The 15,738-nt window shown below is 36.2% G+C and overlaps 1 protein-coding gene across 9 annotated transcripts in view; it reads left to right on the top strand.

Annotated features, from left to right (window-relative positions):
• DMD (dystrophin) overlaps positions 1–15,738 on the top strand; it is a 2,228,404-nt gene that overhangs the window by 374,089 nt on the left and 1,838,577 nt on the right. For all 9 annotated transcript variants that reach the window (XM_061410475.1, XM_061410469.1, XM_061410467.1 and 6 more), the window contains exon 3: positions 14,730–14,822. In XM_061410475.1, the coding sequence (XP_061266459.1) occupies positions 14,730–14,822 (93 nt within the window). The remainder of the gene's footprint in view (positions 1–14,729; positions 14,823–15,738) is intronic.

Consider the following 15,738-nt stretch of genomic DNA (forward strand, 5'->3'; position numbering starts at 1 on the left):
AAGATCAGTACAGATTGCTAATGCATTCCCAGTAGTATTTAAATTTAAGAAACTAAGAAAGGTCATTTAACCAGGTGAGTCAAAATTAAAAAATCAATTAATATATTTTTAAGGCAAGATTTTTTTCCTTTTTGCTCAGTAATGTTTTTGGACAGTTGCTGTGTTCATAAAATAGAACATTTTGAAAAGCAGTATTTTATAATGAGCAAATGTCTGGTATTGATACAAATGAATTATTAAATTAGGCACCTTTTACAGTCAAGTCATGCAATAGTAGAAAAGTCCTGGTAAAAACTTCTATTTAAAGAGCTATTAAACTATTTTTCTATTTTTGAAACAAACAGTTGCCTATTAAGATTTTCCAATTAATTTACAAGACAACTTAAAATTTTGCTCATGAGCTTTGGGAGGAAAATGTGTCAAACCTAACTACTTCCCTTTGGCTGTTATTCAGCTTAATTTATTTAAAAATGCATTATTCTAGAAACACTAAGCAAAGGTGACAGTTTAATTCAGAGAGAATTGTTTAGATTCACTATTTTTATTTTGAAAACATCTGAATGAAAAACCACTATAAATTAGAACTTACAATGAAGAAAATAAGACAAACAGAAATTTTTATCTAAAGTGACAACAGAGTAAAAAAACTAGAAAATAAAAGAATGAAAAAGTGTTCCTTTCCTTTTTTTAACTTCTCATGAGATTCAAGTGAACTTCAAATGAGCATGTTGAGCAAGAAATAGAATCTTTTCCTTTTTTTTTACAGCATATAATGAACCCAGAACTTAAACACACACACACATATTTTATTAAAGATAGCATTAAATATCTTTTAAGATTTACACATTTTTTACTTGCTCCATGAAGCTGAGAATTTCTTTTTAAATAGGGCTTTGCTGAACTTTTTTTTTTTTTGCAAGATGGAATTGAAGGAGCTCTATAGAGCATATTGATTGTGCTCTTTTCCAGATAATTCATTAAGTCAAATCTCCACAGATAGTGACTTTTTGCTCATTTTCAACTTCACCAGTGAAATGTTTCCTAGCTTGGAGTTCTTTTGTGCAAAAATTCCACGGGCTTTTTAAAATTTTTCATAAATAATTTAGCAATTTTTATAATACAGTTTAATTTTTCATATTTCTTCCTCTTGTGTAGAAACATTCATATATGAACATTTCAGTTCAGTTCAGTTCAGTTGCTCAGTCATGTCGAACTCTTTGGGACCCATGGACTGCAGCACCACAGGCCTCCCTGTCTGTTGCCAACTTGCCGAGTTTACTCAAACTCATGTCCATTGAGTCGGTGATGCCATCCAGCCATCTAATACTCTGTTGCCCCCTTCTCCTCCTGCCTTCAATCTTTCCCAGCATCAGGGTCTTTTCCAATGAGTCAGTTCTTCGCATCAGCTGGCCAAAGTATTGGAGTTTCAGCTTCAATATCAGTCCTTCCAATGAATATTCAGGACTGATTTCCTTGAGGATGAACTGGTCAGATCTCCTTGCAGTCCAAGGGACTCTCTAGAGTCTTCTCCAACACCACAGTTCAAAAACATCAATTCTTCAGTGCTCAGCTTTCTTCACAGTCCAACTCTCACATCCATACATGACCACAGGAAAAACCATAGCTTTGACTAAGATGGACCTCTGTTGGCAAAGTAATGTCTCTACTTTTTAATATGCGACCTAGGTTGGTCATAAATTTTCTTCCAAGGAGCAAGTATCTTTAATTTCATGGCTGCAGTCACCATCTGCAGTGATTTTGGAGCTGAAGAAAATAAAGTCTGTCGCTGTTTCCATTGTTTCCCCATCTATTGCCATGAAGTGATGGGACCAGATGCCATGATCTTCATTTTCTAAATGTTGAGCTTTAAGCCAACTTTTTCACTCCTCTTTCACTTTCCACAAGAGACTCTTTAATTTTTCTTCACTTTCTTCCATAAGGGTGGTGTCATCTGCATATCTGAGGTTATTGATATTTCTCCTGGCAGTCTTGATTCCAGTTTATGCTTCATCCAGCCCAGTGTTTCTCATGACATACTCTGCATATAAGTTAAATAAGCAGGGTGACAGTATACATCCTTGACATACTCCTTTCCCTATTTGGAACCAGTCTGTTGTTCCATGTCCAGTTCTAACTGTTGCTTCCTGACCTGCATACAGGTTTCTCAAGAGGCAGGTCAGGTGGTCTGGTATTCCCATCTCTTTAAGCATTTTCCAGATTTTACTGTGGTCCATACAATCAAAGGCTTTGGCATAGTCAATAAAGCAGAAGTAGATATTTTTCTGGAACTCTCTTGCTTTTTCGATGATCCAGTGGATGTTGGCAATTTGATCTCTGGTTCCTCTGCCTTTTCTAAATCCAGCTTGAACATCTGGAAGTTCACGGTTCACATTCTGTTGAAGCCTGGCTTTGAGAATTTTAGCATTACTTTACTAGCATGTGAGATGAGTGCAATTGTGCAGTAGTTTGAGCATTCTTTGGCATTGCCTTTCTTTGGGATTGGAATGAAAACTGACCTTTTCCAGTCCCGTGGCCACTGCTGAGTTTTCCAAATTTGCTGGCATATTGAGTGCAGCACTTTCACAGTGTCATCTTTTAGGATTTGAAATAGCTCATATGGAATTCCATCACCTCCACTAGCTTTGTTCTTAGTGATTATTCCTAAGATCCATTTGACTTCGCATACCAGAATGGCTCTAGGTGAGTGATCACACCATCGTGATTATCTGGGTCATGAAGACCTTTTTTGTATAGATCTTCTGTGTATTCTTGCCACCTCTTCTTAATATCTTCTGCTTCTCTTAGGGCCATACCATTTCTGTCCTTTATTGAGCCCATCTTTGCATGAAATGTTCCCTTGGTATCTCTAATTTTCTTGAAGAGATCTCTAGACTTTCTCATTCTATTGTTTTCCTCTATTTCTTTGCACTGATCGCTGAGGAAGGCCTTCTTATCTTTCCTTGCTATTCTTTGGAACTCTGATTTCAAATTGGTATATCTTTCCTTTTCTCCTTTGCTTTTCACTTCTTCTATTCATAGCTATTTGTAACACCTCCTCTGACAACCATTTTGCCTTTTTGCATGTCTTTTCCTTGGGGAATGTCTCTGTGGGGTCTCTGGGTCCTGGTGCACACAAGGTTTGTTTGAGCCCTCTGAGAGTTTCCAACAGGTATGGGGTTTGATTTTAAACATGATTTCACTCTTCCTACCATCTTGCTAATATTTATCAGTTGTGTATATTACTAACATTTATCAGTTAGCTTTTGCTGTGTAACACTCTACCTTGAAACTCAGTAGGTTAGAACAACAGGTATTTATTAGTCTTTCAGATCTTCAACCAGGAAGTTCTTCAGTTCTCTGCTGGGATTATTCATGTGTCTCTAGCTAGCTGTGGTTTGACAGGTGTCCTTGCTAATCTTGCCTAAGCTCTCCCACATGTCTGGTTGTCAGCCAGTCTGGCGTTTGAGGTACCATATCTGGGACTACTGGGAAAATTTGGTTCTGCTTCACATGTATCATCTTCTAGTTATCTGGCTAAGGTGTGTTCTTATGATGAAGGGGGAACCCTGGAACAAGAGAGCAAAAGTGTTCAACCCTTTGTGAGGCTGACATTTGCAAGTAGAACAACATCACTTGCATTGTATTCTGTTGGACAAAGAAAGGCAATGGCCAGCCCGGATTCCAGAGATAGAAAAATAGAAACCACTTCCTCATGAGAAGAAGAGCAAAGTCCCATTGCAAAGGACATGGTTTCAGGAAAGGATGAAATAGTTGGCCCAGTTCTGTGGTTAATCTACCATGGATAGTGAACTCCACTTTTGCAAAAAAACAAAAAACAAAAAACAAAGAACAAGTTCCAATGGAAAGGTAGATAACTGCTTAGAATTTTAAGGAGCTCATATTTATAATTTAAAGCAGTTGCTCCTGAACAACATGACTCCCTTTTCAAGTAATATTTCCACACAAGAATAGTTCTCCTGGATTATTAGGACTCCAAAATTCACCTCTGAACAATGGCTATGTTGGCCTTTCTTAAATAATATTAACTATCTTAAAATATCAGTCTATATATTAATGTGAAAAAAATGTTAATCACTTCAAAATTGCATACCTTGTTCAAAAGAATGAAAACAAATGACCATTAGATATTTACCCAATCTCCTTTAGGTTGGCAGACCAAGTCAGTCCCCTTTGCTGAGATGACTCATATATCTCAAGTCTCATCTCTACCATCCCTACATATACCCTGTGTTCTATGACCCGATTTATCATAGCTTAATGTAGTTTATCTGATCCTTAGCATCTGAAATGTCCCTCTGCTTGATATTCTTTTCCTCTTTTCACATCTTGTTAATTTTGTATTCAATGTTGTAAATTCACTTCTAGGATTCCTGCTTCTCTTATGCCTCTCAAGTGAAGGTGACATCTCTCTTGTTTGTGCTGGCACTGTTCTTAAAACACTACTATTTATAGGTGCTATATGTATATTTGCTTAAATGCATACATCCTTCATATACTGTGACTAAAGCAGCAAAAACAATGGCAATATCTTTTTATCATCTATCTTCCCAATTATTCCCAGCACTGGGCACAATAAAAAGTAGGTGACTAATAGCGGTTACATTTAGTTGTTTAACTTAACTACTCTCCCTCCTTTGACACAAGAGGAAAATAAACAAATTTCTAGATCACTTATCCAAATTCACACCATTGGGTAAAGTTAGAATTATAATTAAATAAAGTCCTCTTTGACCCCAGATGTTATATTCTTTAACATGTAACTGTGTGAATCTCACATGGAAGACTTTCAATAAGTATTTGGCATGTTTAGGTGGATCTCTCAGGAAATCACTGCACTAAAAGCATGAGTAATGCTGTTCCTTCTACTTACTATTATTCAATCCTCTTCACTTTTAAGAATTATATTCATTCTATGTCGATTTATAGCCTTCTAGGTTTTTAGTGGCACCAAAATCACTGCAGTGGTGACTGCAGCCATGAAAGTAAAAGACGCTTGCTCCTTGAAAGAAAAGCTATGCCCGACCTAGACAGCATATTAAAAAGCAGAGACATTACTTTGCCAAAAAAGTCTGCCTAATCAAAGCTATGGTTTTTCAGTAGTCATGTATGGATGTGAAAGTTGGACTATAAAGAAAGCTGAGCGCTCAACAATTGATGCTCAACTGTGGTGTTGGAGAAGACTCTTGAGAGTCCCTTGGGCTACAAGGAGATCAAACCAGTCCATCCTAAAGGAAATCAGTCCTGAATATTCATTGAAAGGACTGATGCTGAAGCTGAAACTGTAATACTTTGGCCAGCTGATTGATGTGAAAAACTGACTCATTGGAAAAGACCCTGATGCTGGGAAAGATTGAAGGTGGGAGGAGATGGGGACGACAGAGGACGAGATGGTGGGATGGCATCACCAACTCTATGGACATGAGTTTGAGCAAGCTCCAGGAGTTGGTGATGGATAGGGAAGCCTGGTGTGCTGCAGTCCATGGGGTCGCAGAGTCAGACACGACTGAGTGACTGAACTGAACTGAAGTTTTCAGTGTGGGGGAATTGTTTTTGTATTTTAATTTAATGACATTTAAAAAGTGATTCTCCATGTACCTTTGAGTGAATTCTGCATATTAAAAATTTGTTTTCATCTCTAGAACAATATTTGCTGGATTTATCAAGGCATCCCTGCTAAGAGAGTGATATAACAATAGAAATGTAAGACATTGTGGAATTTTTCTAGTGTACATATGTAGAATTATCATCGTTATTACCTTTTAATTACTAATTCAACCTAAAATTAGAAGCATCTTTTTCTTGTAGGTCCTATACCTATATCTGATGTTCAGAAACCTAGGGGGAAAGAAAAAGAATAAATTAGTTAAATTATCCTTACTTTATTGAAAGACATCATTAAAATACACAAGTAAAACTTATATAGCACTGACCCTTAATTACATTATGGTCAAAGAATGGTTAATAAATCTGGAACTATACCACCTGATTTAGGTTTGGATTCATATCTACCACTTATTCACTTTGTTCTCTATATCTCAGTTTTGTCATCTGTAAAATGGGGATACTTTGAACTGATTGTTAAAATAATTAATTAAAATAATCCATGTACAGGGCAGACAATTGTGGCTGACATAAACTAAGCACTGAATGTTTATTACATATGTCAATACAAAATATATGAGATTGAATCATATGAAATTGCCAAATTTTGATCCTATTTGAGTACAGAATTTAAAGTTTCATATGGTTCAACCTATCAGAAGGAAATAGAGGTATAATGAGGACAGAAGCTCTTATTCAAATATTCCATCCTATGCGACATTTTTCCATTCTGTGTGTTTCCTGTGCCCTTGATTTGATACTGATTATTGGCAGACTCACTTCATAAGCATAGAAGAAGAGAGAATAAATAGTCTAAGGCTGCCATTCTAGTAGGTAGGGGCAGGAAATGATTAGGAAGAGGCTGTGTCTTGTCACATAATTGTCCACACCCAATTGTACTGCAGTGTATTTGAGAAATTATAAGAATATTAATTTCAAAAATAAAGTTTACATTTATTTGTTAAAGGCATCTTCAGATGTCCTTTGACCATAAAGTCTCATTCTACTGGATCTGAACAAGTTCGAATGGTTCTTTCTCCCTCTGCCTTTTGCCTGAAGCTAAGAGCCAATAGTTCACATTTCTCTAGTGAGTGTACCCACTGTGTCACAGTACTGTTTTTTCCTTTTTGAAGAATCAGAGTATTATTTAGATGCTTTGAAATGAAGGGCTTCTTCTTGCAAACTTTATACTGTACTATTTTTTTTTTTTTTCCTGCTACAAAAGCCTCTACTGGCATAGAATAGAACCAATCTCCATTTCCCTCACTGGCTATCTCAAGCCTACATCTTATATCTTTGTGATTCAGTAGAAAAACTGAATTTCACTTTCAGAATTCTAAATTTATAGGTGATATTTAAAGATGATATAACATAATTAACTACAATCATAGTTTATAAGGTTTCTATTATTTTAACTATTTGTGAAGTATATTAACATTATATCTACAAATAAAGATTACCTATAATGGCAACCCACTCCAGTGTTCTTGCCTGGAGAATCTCAGGGATGGGGGAGCCTGGTGGGCTGCCGTCTGTGGGGTCACACAGAGTCGGACACGACTGAAGTGACTTAGCATAGCATAGCATAATTTTACTATTTCTTTTTTCCAGCATAGCTGGTGATTGAGTTAGTACTGATCTATCTCATTTACAGATGAGAAAACACAGGCCTCGGTTAAGGATTCAATTTTATTACAAAACATATTAAAGATAGACCTGATCAGACAACAAATGATTGCTGACTCTTGGTTAAGCACACTTTATTTTTATAATAGAACATTTACAGATAATGACTTGATTTCCATTAACTATTGTTGTGGCTGCTGTTTTAAGTTCTAATGTGCAATCTGGTTGAATCTCTTCTTGTGTACTTGATAGTATAACATACACATTGAGTCCTAGTGATTATGTTTTATAATGAGTTACTGCCAAATAACATTTTATACCTGGAGAGAGTGTAAAACTATTATCTAACTTAGCTCTTGAGCACTTGTATAACTCCAAGGAATAACTTAATTTTTTAAAACATTATCTTTGTAGCTCAGATTTTAGTGCTATTTCAGTACATAGAAGTTTAAAAGGATCTGATGCTGAGGAATAATGAATAATATATGTTAAGTTTCATCCATTAAAGCCCACTAAACAATCCAGTACTTTGATATCCCTATTAGAGGAGAGTGTTCCAGTCATACATTTGAGTCTTTAAAACAACATTGCCAGAGATAGAAATAATATAGACGATTTGAGGAGGACCACTGGGGCCTTCACTTATTTTCTGACATGGGCATCCTTGACAGTGATCCTATGGATCAAGGGAATCTTTTCCTCCTGTCTGGGGAATGTTGAATGTGTCTTTGGTTTATTCTTCTAGGTCCTCTCTCTGCCTTTTTCTTCCCTGGGGGGCTGATTTCTATGGATGATATCAGCAGACTTCTTGTCCTCTGGCTTCCAATTGGATTTGGCTCTTGGGAGCATTTACAGGAGATCAGAGGAAGGGAGGAAAGAGATATCAGGGCATTTATTTATCACAGGATAGCTGCATTCATCACCCAAATATCAGAACTCCTGTCAGGTGACCCTCTCATTACTCTCTCTGTTCAGGACTCAGTAACCAGTCTCTTTCTCTTCATTCCTGTGTCCAGGAGTGATAATTACACTTCTTTAGTACCTGTTTTGGTGATTTCTTTCTACCCTGACCTCATCTTTGTAAATTGTCCCTTATTAACTCTCTTCAAGTTATCCAAGTCCTGCTAGGATCCTGACACCCTCAAAGGAGAGTCCTACTTTATTTCCAGGTGATTCCATTTAACCAAAGAGGGGAAATATGAAATGTGATTAGGTTTTATGGAACATTTCCTATGCCAGGAAATGTGTTGGATACCTTATACTTGTTCAGTTGCATCCAACTCTTTGCAACCCCACGGGCTGCAGCATGCCAGGCTTTCCTTCACTAGCTCCTGGAGTTTGCTCAAACTCATGCCCACTGAGTCTGTGGTGCTATCCAACCATCTCATCCTCTGTCATCCCCTTTTCCTCCAGCCTTCAGTGTCTGCCAGCATCAGGGTCTTTTCCAATGAGTTGTCTTTTTGCATCAAGTGGCCAAAGTATTGAAGCTTCAGCTTCAGTATCAGTCTTTTCAATGAATATTCAGGGTTGATTTCCTTTAGGATTGACTGGTTTGATCTCCTTGCTGTTCAAGGGAGTCTTCAGAGTCTTCTCCAGCACCACAGTTATACTTATTAACTCATTTAATCCCCATACTAATATTTTGAAATTGACCACTTCTGTTACTTAGAGCTGAAAGTTCTAAGCAGAATTTAGAAAATATGGATTATTAGGGTTAAACAATTTGGCATAAATTCATGATGCTATCCATTCATGAAACTATCTAAGTACATCTTAGAACAAAACTCTACCCCTAATGCATTTAAATCTTTACAGCATCATCACAAATTAGGTAGTAGTACATCCTTGTTTTACAGATGATAAAGGGTAAGACACAAAGAGATTGTTACATGCTCATATCACACACATGAAATATGGTAGAGCTGAGATTTGAACTATGGCATTCTGGATGTAGAGACAATATTTTTACTCATTGTATTACAGCACTATGCTTTGTAAAACATACTTCATCATTACAACTTCTTTTTTTCCAAATTCTCTCTGTCTTTCAATTATTGGTTTTCTAAAAGGAGACAACTAAACCAGCATTATTCTTCTGTTTATAGGAGACTCCTTTCAAGGCTAAACTAATCTGTGGTATTAAAAGTTAGTACAGTTATCACCCTTGGAAGGGCTAGTACACAGAAGTGGGTGTGAGAAAGCTCTGAGGGTGCTGGTCATATTCTTTTTCTCCATGGAGGTTATGATAATATAAATGTGTTTAGTTTGTGTAGATTCACTGAGCTAACACTTAAGATATGTGTACTTTCCTGTGTTTGTATTGTGCTCATATTGTGCTCAGTCACTCAGTCATGTCCAAGTTTTTGTGACCCCATAGACTGTAGCCTGCCAGACTCCTCTGTCCATGGTATTTCCCAGCAAGGTACTAGAGTGGGTTCCCATTTCCTACTCCAGGGGATCTTCCCCACCCAGGGGTTGAATCCGTGTCTCCTGCTTGGCAGGCAGATTCTTTACCACTGTGCCACCTGGGTAGCCTATATGTATATTATACTTCAATAAAAATATCTTATAAAATACTTTTTACAACTTATGCTTACAATGGATTGCATTATTTTTTATCAAGAACTGATCAACAGGTTTTACCAATAAGTTTGGAATCAATTTTGCCCTCCTTTTTGGTGTTCTCTTGCTCTTGATGTTTCTCATAGCTAAAGATTCAGAATCACAGAGAAGTATCTTGATTTTCTTAGCAACATAGATGTCCAGAGGCTGACCTTTCTGTAACCAGAAGCCTATGTTCAATTATTCCTTGCCTCTTTACCTTTTATTGGAGCATGCTGTTGAATTATCTGTATTTACTGGTTTAAAGACTGACACAGCTCTGAAGAGTCAGAAGCCATTGAGATGATTTTTTAATTTATTTCTATCCCTTTCTCATTTTTTTTACTTTGATTTTTTTTTTTACTGTGTTTATGCCACTTACCAATAAACCTGAGTTTTTTTTAAACATTGTCTGTACATTGTTTATGTATAAATATATAAAAAATATATATAAATACAGAAGTTCTGTCATCCTGACCATAATATAGGAGGACTGCTATCTCATTTTATGGTCCTTTCATCCTGATATTTGGGTTAGCAAGGAAGATGAAAATAAGTGAAGGTAGGAAATTTCTGAGTAATACCAAAATTTCCTTTTTAAAGAAAATATTAATCATGAAAGCAATTGAAGATAGAGAGCCACAGGGTCATATGGCTGAAGGCACTTAATGTTTTATGTGTTTTATAAGATTATTTTCAGACACTTGAAAAGAAAGCCATTAAACACAGGGGGGTTTTAAAGAAAACTACTGTTTGCATGATGTGTCACTTGCAACAAAAAGACATGGCAGATGTCTCTCACAGAAGATGAAAAGGGAAGAAAACAAAAGACAATTAAAAGTAACCAAAGGGAAAAATAAAACGGTAAAGTAAGATAAAGAACTTGAAGGCTCTGAGTATTCCCCCCGTGCCATCCACATTTACTAGTATTAGTAATTGAATATGGAGGGGCATCTAAGAGGAAACGGAACGCATTGTATGTGAGCTCTGTATTTTCTGGTAGATTCAGTAGTTAACCATAACTGAATTTATTTCTCATATTTGGCCAAAGAAGGAGAAGCCAAGGAATAATAGACTAAAACAAAACAAAACGAAAACATCATCCTGTATTTACTGTGTGCCTAATGTTTGCCAAGTCTGTATAGCACACCTACACTGTTTCACTTAAGCCTTAGAAGCTTAAGACTCTGGTGTGGTATTATTTCAATCCCCATTTTATTATTGAATAGATTGTCCCTCAGAAAGACTAAGTCACTTGCCTCAGACAGTGAAGCTGGTAAATAGAAGACCTCGGTTCAAAAAAAATTAGCTATTTCTGTCTCAGAAATGTGTGCAACTTTTGCTACATCATACCTATGTATGGAATGAGGAATGAGGTATGGGATCTAGGAAAGAAGAGAAAACCATTCAAGAGAAAAGACATGTTTTGGTTTCCTCAGGGTAGGCATAGTCCAGGAGGAATAAGACTGAGCACCTGAACATCCATGTAGTTACAGGCTAAATATTGTACATTTCTTTGAGCATCACTTTAATTAGACCATAGGAGGGGAAATTTCAATCAAAGTGCTTGAAATTACTTTTAAGTTCAACATGCATTAAGTGAGGAAGATAAAATCTCCACGAATCCTTAACATAAAACATATGCTTTCATAAGAAATTTTGAACCTGCCGTCACTATATACTTTTCACTGCTAGGCTCCTAGATAAATACATTCAGTCTTATCTGCTGGAAGGATGCTTTAGTGGAACATTCTGAGAAGCACTCTATTAGAGATCATGGTGGCTGTAACAAATATACATTGGATTTCTATTGCCATACTTTAATATATCACTGATTGCATGAGTTTGAATGTTATATATATCAGGAACTATCTTTTTCTGTATCACCTCACTGCTTTCTAGGTGCCCCAATGAGATGTGCCTGGAGGCCTCTGATTAGCCTCCAGTCCTTCCCTCCCTTTCTGTTTTGTTTGATTCCAGTTTAAAAGGGAAAATTATAAAATACCTGGTCCTTATGTATAAGCTTGTATCAAAGCAAGATGCTGTTTGCCTTGTTGATCTTCATCTCAGCTCCTTGTCCAAAAGCATAATCTTTCTACTCCTTGTATCTTGGATGCTAGGTGATTCTGACAACTTTGGGGTTAATGTTTTATTCTTTGCCCCAAGACTTAGGCCTTTCCAAGTCCCTGCCATTCTTTTTGAATGAACATTTTGCCACCCGCTTCCTTCCTGGTTTGACATACTTTATTATCTATCAGTCTATCTGTCTATCTAGATATATACATTTTATTAAGAATAAGTATTTCTGTCAACTAACTAAATTTAATTTTCTTCAAAACCTCACACATTTCACTATGAAATATTGTTTTTGTCAATAAGTTTAGAAGTCACACACTTCTCAAAAGGAAAATTTGCTCCTAGAAAAAAAAATGAGCATTTTCAAGGTATTGTAGACCTTTAACCAATATGAAAATAAAATCTTAATATTCCCCACCACCACTGCCAAGTTACTCTGGATTATATATGAGATTCTTGACAGGTTCATTTTTTCATTTTCTTTGCTTATTAGTAGAGGGCTTCTCTTAATTTTTCATGAAAATGGCATTGTTGTTTCAATATTTACCTGTACATTATGTATAGTAAAAGTACTTTCTAAATGTTCTAGTAACATAGTGTTTTGTGATCTCTTTGCCACTAGAATTTTATTTATATATAAATATTTATTTACATTAAAAATATATATTTGTATATACATTTCGGTTGTGTCAGGTCTTAGTTCCAGCATGTAGGATCTCCACTGAAACATCCAGGCTGTGTTTCTGTGGCTTGTGGCCTCAGTATTTGCTTCACATGGGCTTAGTTGTCCCATGGCATGAGATCTTAGTTCCCCAACCAAGGGTTCACCATCTCCCCTGCATTCGAAGGCAGATTCTTGACCACTGGACCATCAGGGAAGTCCCTGCCCTGGAATTTTAAATCAGAACTATTTGAGTAGAATTTCAAAAGAATGACTCGTATTTATCTTTGTCAAAGCACATACGTGGCTCGATTCCCAAAGCTGAGTATGGAGGGACTGGTAGACTTTTTGAAGTGGTCAGTGTTCTCACTAAGTGACACATCTGGACACTGACAGGACTTGTCTTGGACATGGCTGCCTGGCTGTAGGGAGATCCTGAATCCTCTGTCTTCAATCTTAGAAGCTTCAGAGATGTCTTTTGACTGGAAACCAGGGTTCTTCTTGAGCTGTGTGAAATCTGAAGTTTGTGTGTGATTGAGGGAGTGGATAAGGAAAGGACAATTACCCAAAGGCTAATGTTAGACCCATCGTGTGACATCGTGAGGAAAGTATTTCCTGATCCTCAGACTATGGGAATTCCCATGGTTATTGCTCTTGAGTTTCTTTTACTGCTCCCCCATAGCATTACCTTTTAGAAATATTTGTTTTCCTTGCTCAACTCAAAGTTCCATGAAGACGGGGGTCATATCCAACTGATTTACTAGTGTATGTTCTAGCACCTAGTCCAAGTTTATTGGTGCTCAATAAACATCTGTCATTGATAAATTAGGGCTTTCTTGATATCTTGGGTAATTAAAGAGTTGTGAATGATTTCATATGAAGGTATTGGAGGCTTTAAACCAGAAAGAAATATCTGGGGTATGACAGAAAAAATAAAATCTTTGAAAGATAATCAGATGGAAGGAGGAAAAGGCCAAGTAAGCAGCCCAATAAAATAGAATGAACAAGAGCCTCAGGAATTAGACAGATCTGGGCCCAAAACTTGGTTTTATCATCTTTTTGTTTTGTAACAAAGGGCCATATGCTCAACCTCTGTGTCATGAATAGAATGAGTATACCAATGCTAACCTCATAGAAATGTTACACAAATTATAAATCAATTTATTTAGTGGGATGTTTCTTATGAATAGTTAGTTCTTATGAATAGTTACTCCAAAAATGTTAGAAGTTATTAGTGGCTTTTTTTTCCTGCAATATAATTCCCAAGTATAAAAGTAAGAAAAATATATGAAAAGCTTTTACCGACTTATCTCACTTAATTTAAATCATATTGTTTTAAAATTTGAGCCATCCAACATGTGACTAGATCATTCTAAGGCAGCATGCAAAATGTATATGCAGAGAATTATGGGTGAAGGATGGTGAACCCTCAATGATTACATATTATGTTTCCAAGCATGCTAAATGGTTACATTTTATGTACCCACCCAAGGCAAATTATTTGTAGTCTTTCTTGGTGTGTTTGCTGCTGCTGCTGCTGCTAAGTCACTTCAGTCATGTCTGACTCTGTGCGACCCAATGGACAGCAGCCCACCAGGCTCCCCCATCCCTGGGATTCTCCAGGCAAGAACACTGGAGTGGGTTGCCATTTCCTTCTCCAGTGCATGAAAGTGAAAAGTGAAAGTGAAGTCGCTCAGTCGTGTCCAACTCTTCATGACCCCATGGACTGCAGCCCACCAGGCTCCTCCGTCCATGGGATTTTCCAGGCAAGAGGACTGGAGTGAGGTGCCACTGCCTTGGTGTATTTACTTCTCCCCAAACATTGCCCAACTGCCTGATAATTTAAACATTTTTTTCTTTCCTTCATAGAATCAGCATTTGAAAAGATGAGTTAATTAGATCCATTAGACTATAAATCTCCAACTCTTGTTATTGAGAAAAATATATAATAGGTTTGGCTGAATAATGATTTATTGGTTTTTGTTTTCTACTTGAAGTTCTTTTTCCATCCATCACCGTTGGCAGATTAAGCATTAGACTCATTAAATATTCTTCAACATAGCTTTAAATTTTAAAACGCATAATTGTAGAAATGGATACCTGGAAGCATGCTTTATTTAATTGGGTATATTTCTTATTTCAGTTCGGGAAGCAGCACATAGAAAACCTCTTCAGTGACCTACAGGATGGGAGACGCCTCCTAGACCTTCTTGAAGGCCTGACAGGGCAAAAACTGGTATGTGACTTAAAATATTTATAAGAGCTTCACATTAACCTCAGCAAAATTTCAGACCAGAAACAAACTCATCATAGTTTTATGAGATCTAGTAAACTTCGTTAATTTACTAATTACTGATGTAGCTATATAGGACCTATTTCTGAATAAAACAACCTTCAATATTTTTACTTTGGCATGTTCTATCATATGCAGAACAAGAAGGTGAAATTTGCAGTAATAGATATTATTCTCTACTATTATTTGGTATCTGTTATTGATAATCTTCTCTACTATTGTTTGTTATCTGTTATTGAATGTATTTTAATAAGGCTTTTATACCTAATGACCTTTTAACTTTAACTGTTTTTAGTCTTTTTTTCTTTTCATCTTCCAGTTTTATTAAAATATAATTGACATATAGCATTGTACATGTTTCAAGTGTATAGCATAATAATTTGACTTACATACTTACATCATGAAATGATTATCATGAGTTTAATGAATGTCCATCATGTCATATAGACAAACTTAAAGAAGTAGGAAAATTCTATTTTTCCCTTTCCTTCTGATAAGAACTCTTAGGATATAAGAACACTTAACATGAAATATGGAAAATGGGGAGTTGCTGTTCAATAGATGTAGAGTTTCAATCATTCAAGATGAATAAATTCCAGAGATCCACTGTACAATATTGTGCCTATAGTTAATGCTATTGTATTTTGCAGTTAAAATTGTTTTAGGAGGGTAGATCTCATTTTAGGAGTAAATATTGCAGGCATCACAGTGTCAGACTTTCTAAACCTCCACAACTAAATGAGTTAATTCATATATTGTAATACAATATATTACACATATATTATATATATTATATATACTGCATATTACATAATTGTAATACACTATACAAATGTTAGTTTAAAATTTATAGGGCAAG

This window comes from Bos javanicus, chromosome X (assembly GCF_032452875.1).
Source record: "Bos javanicus breed banteng chromosome X, ARS-OSU_banteng_1.0, whole genome shotgun sequence".
In the NCBI taxonomy this organism is placed as follows: Eukaryota; Metazoa; Chordata; class Mammalia; order Artiodactyla; family Bovidae; genus Bos; species Bos javanicus.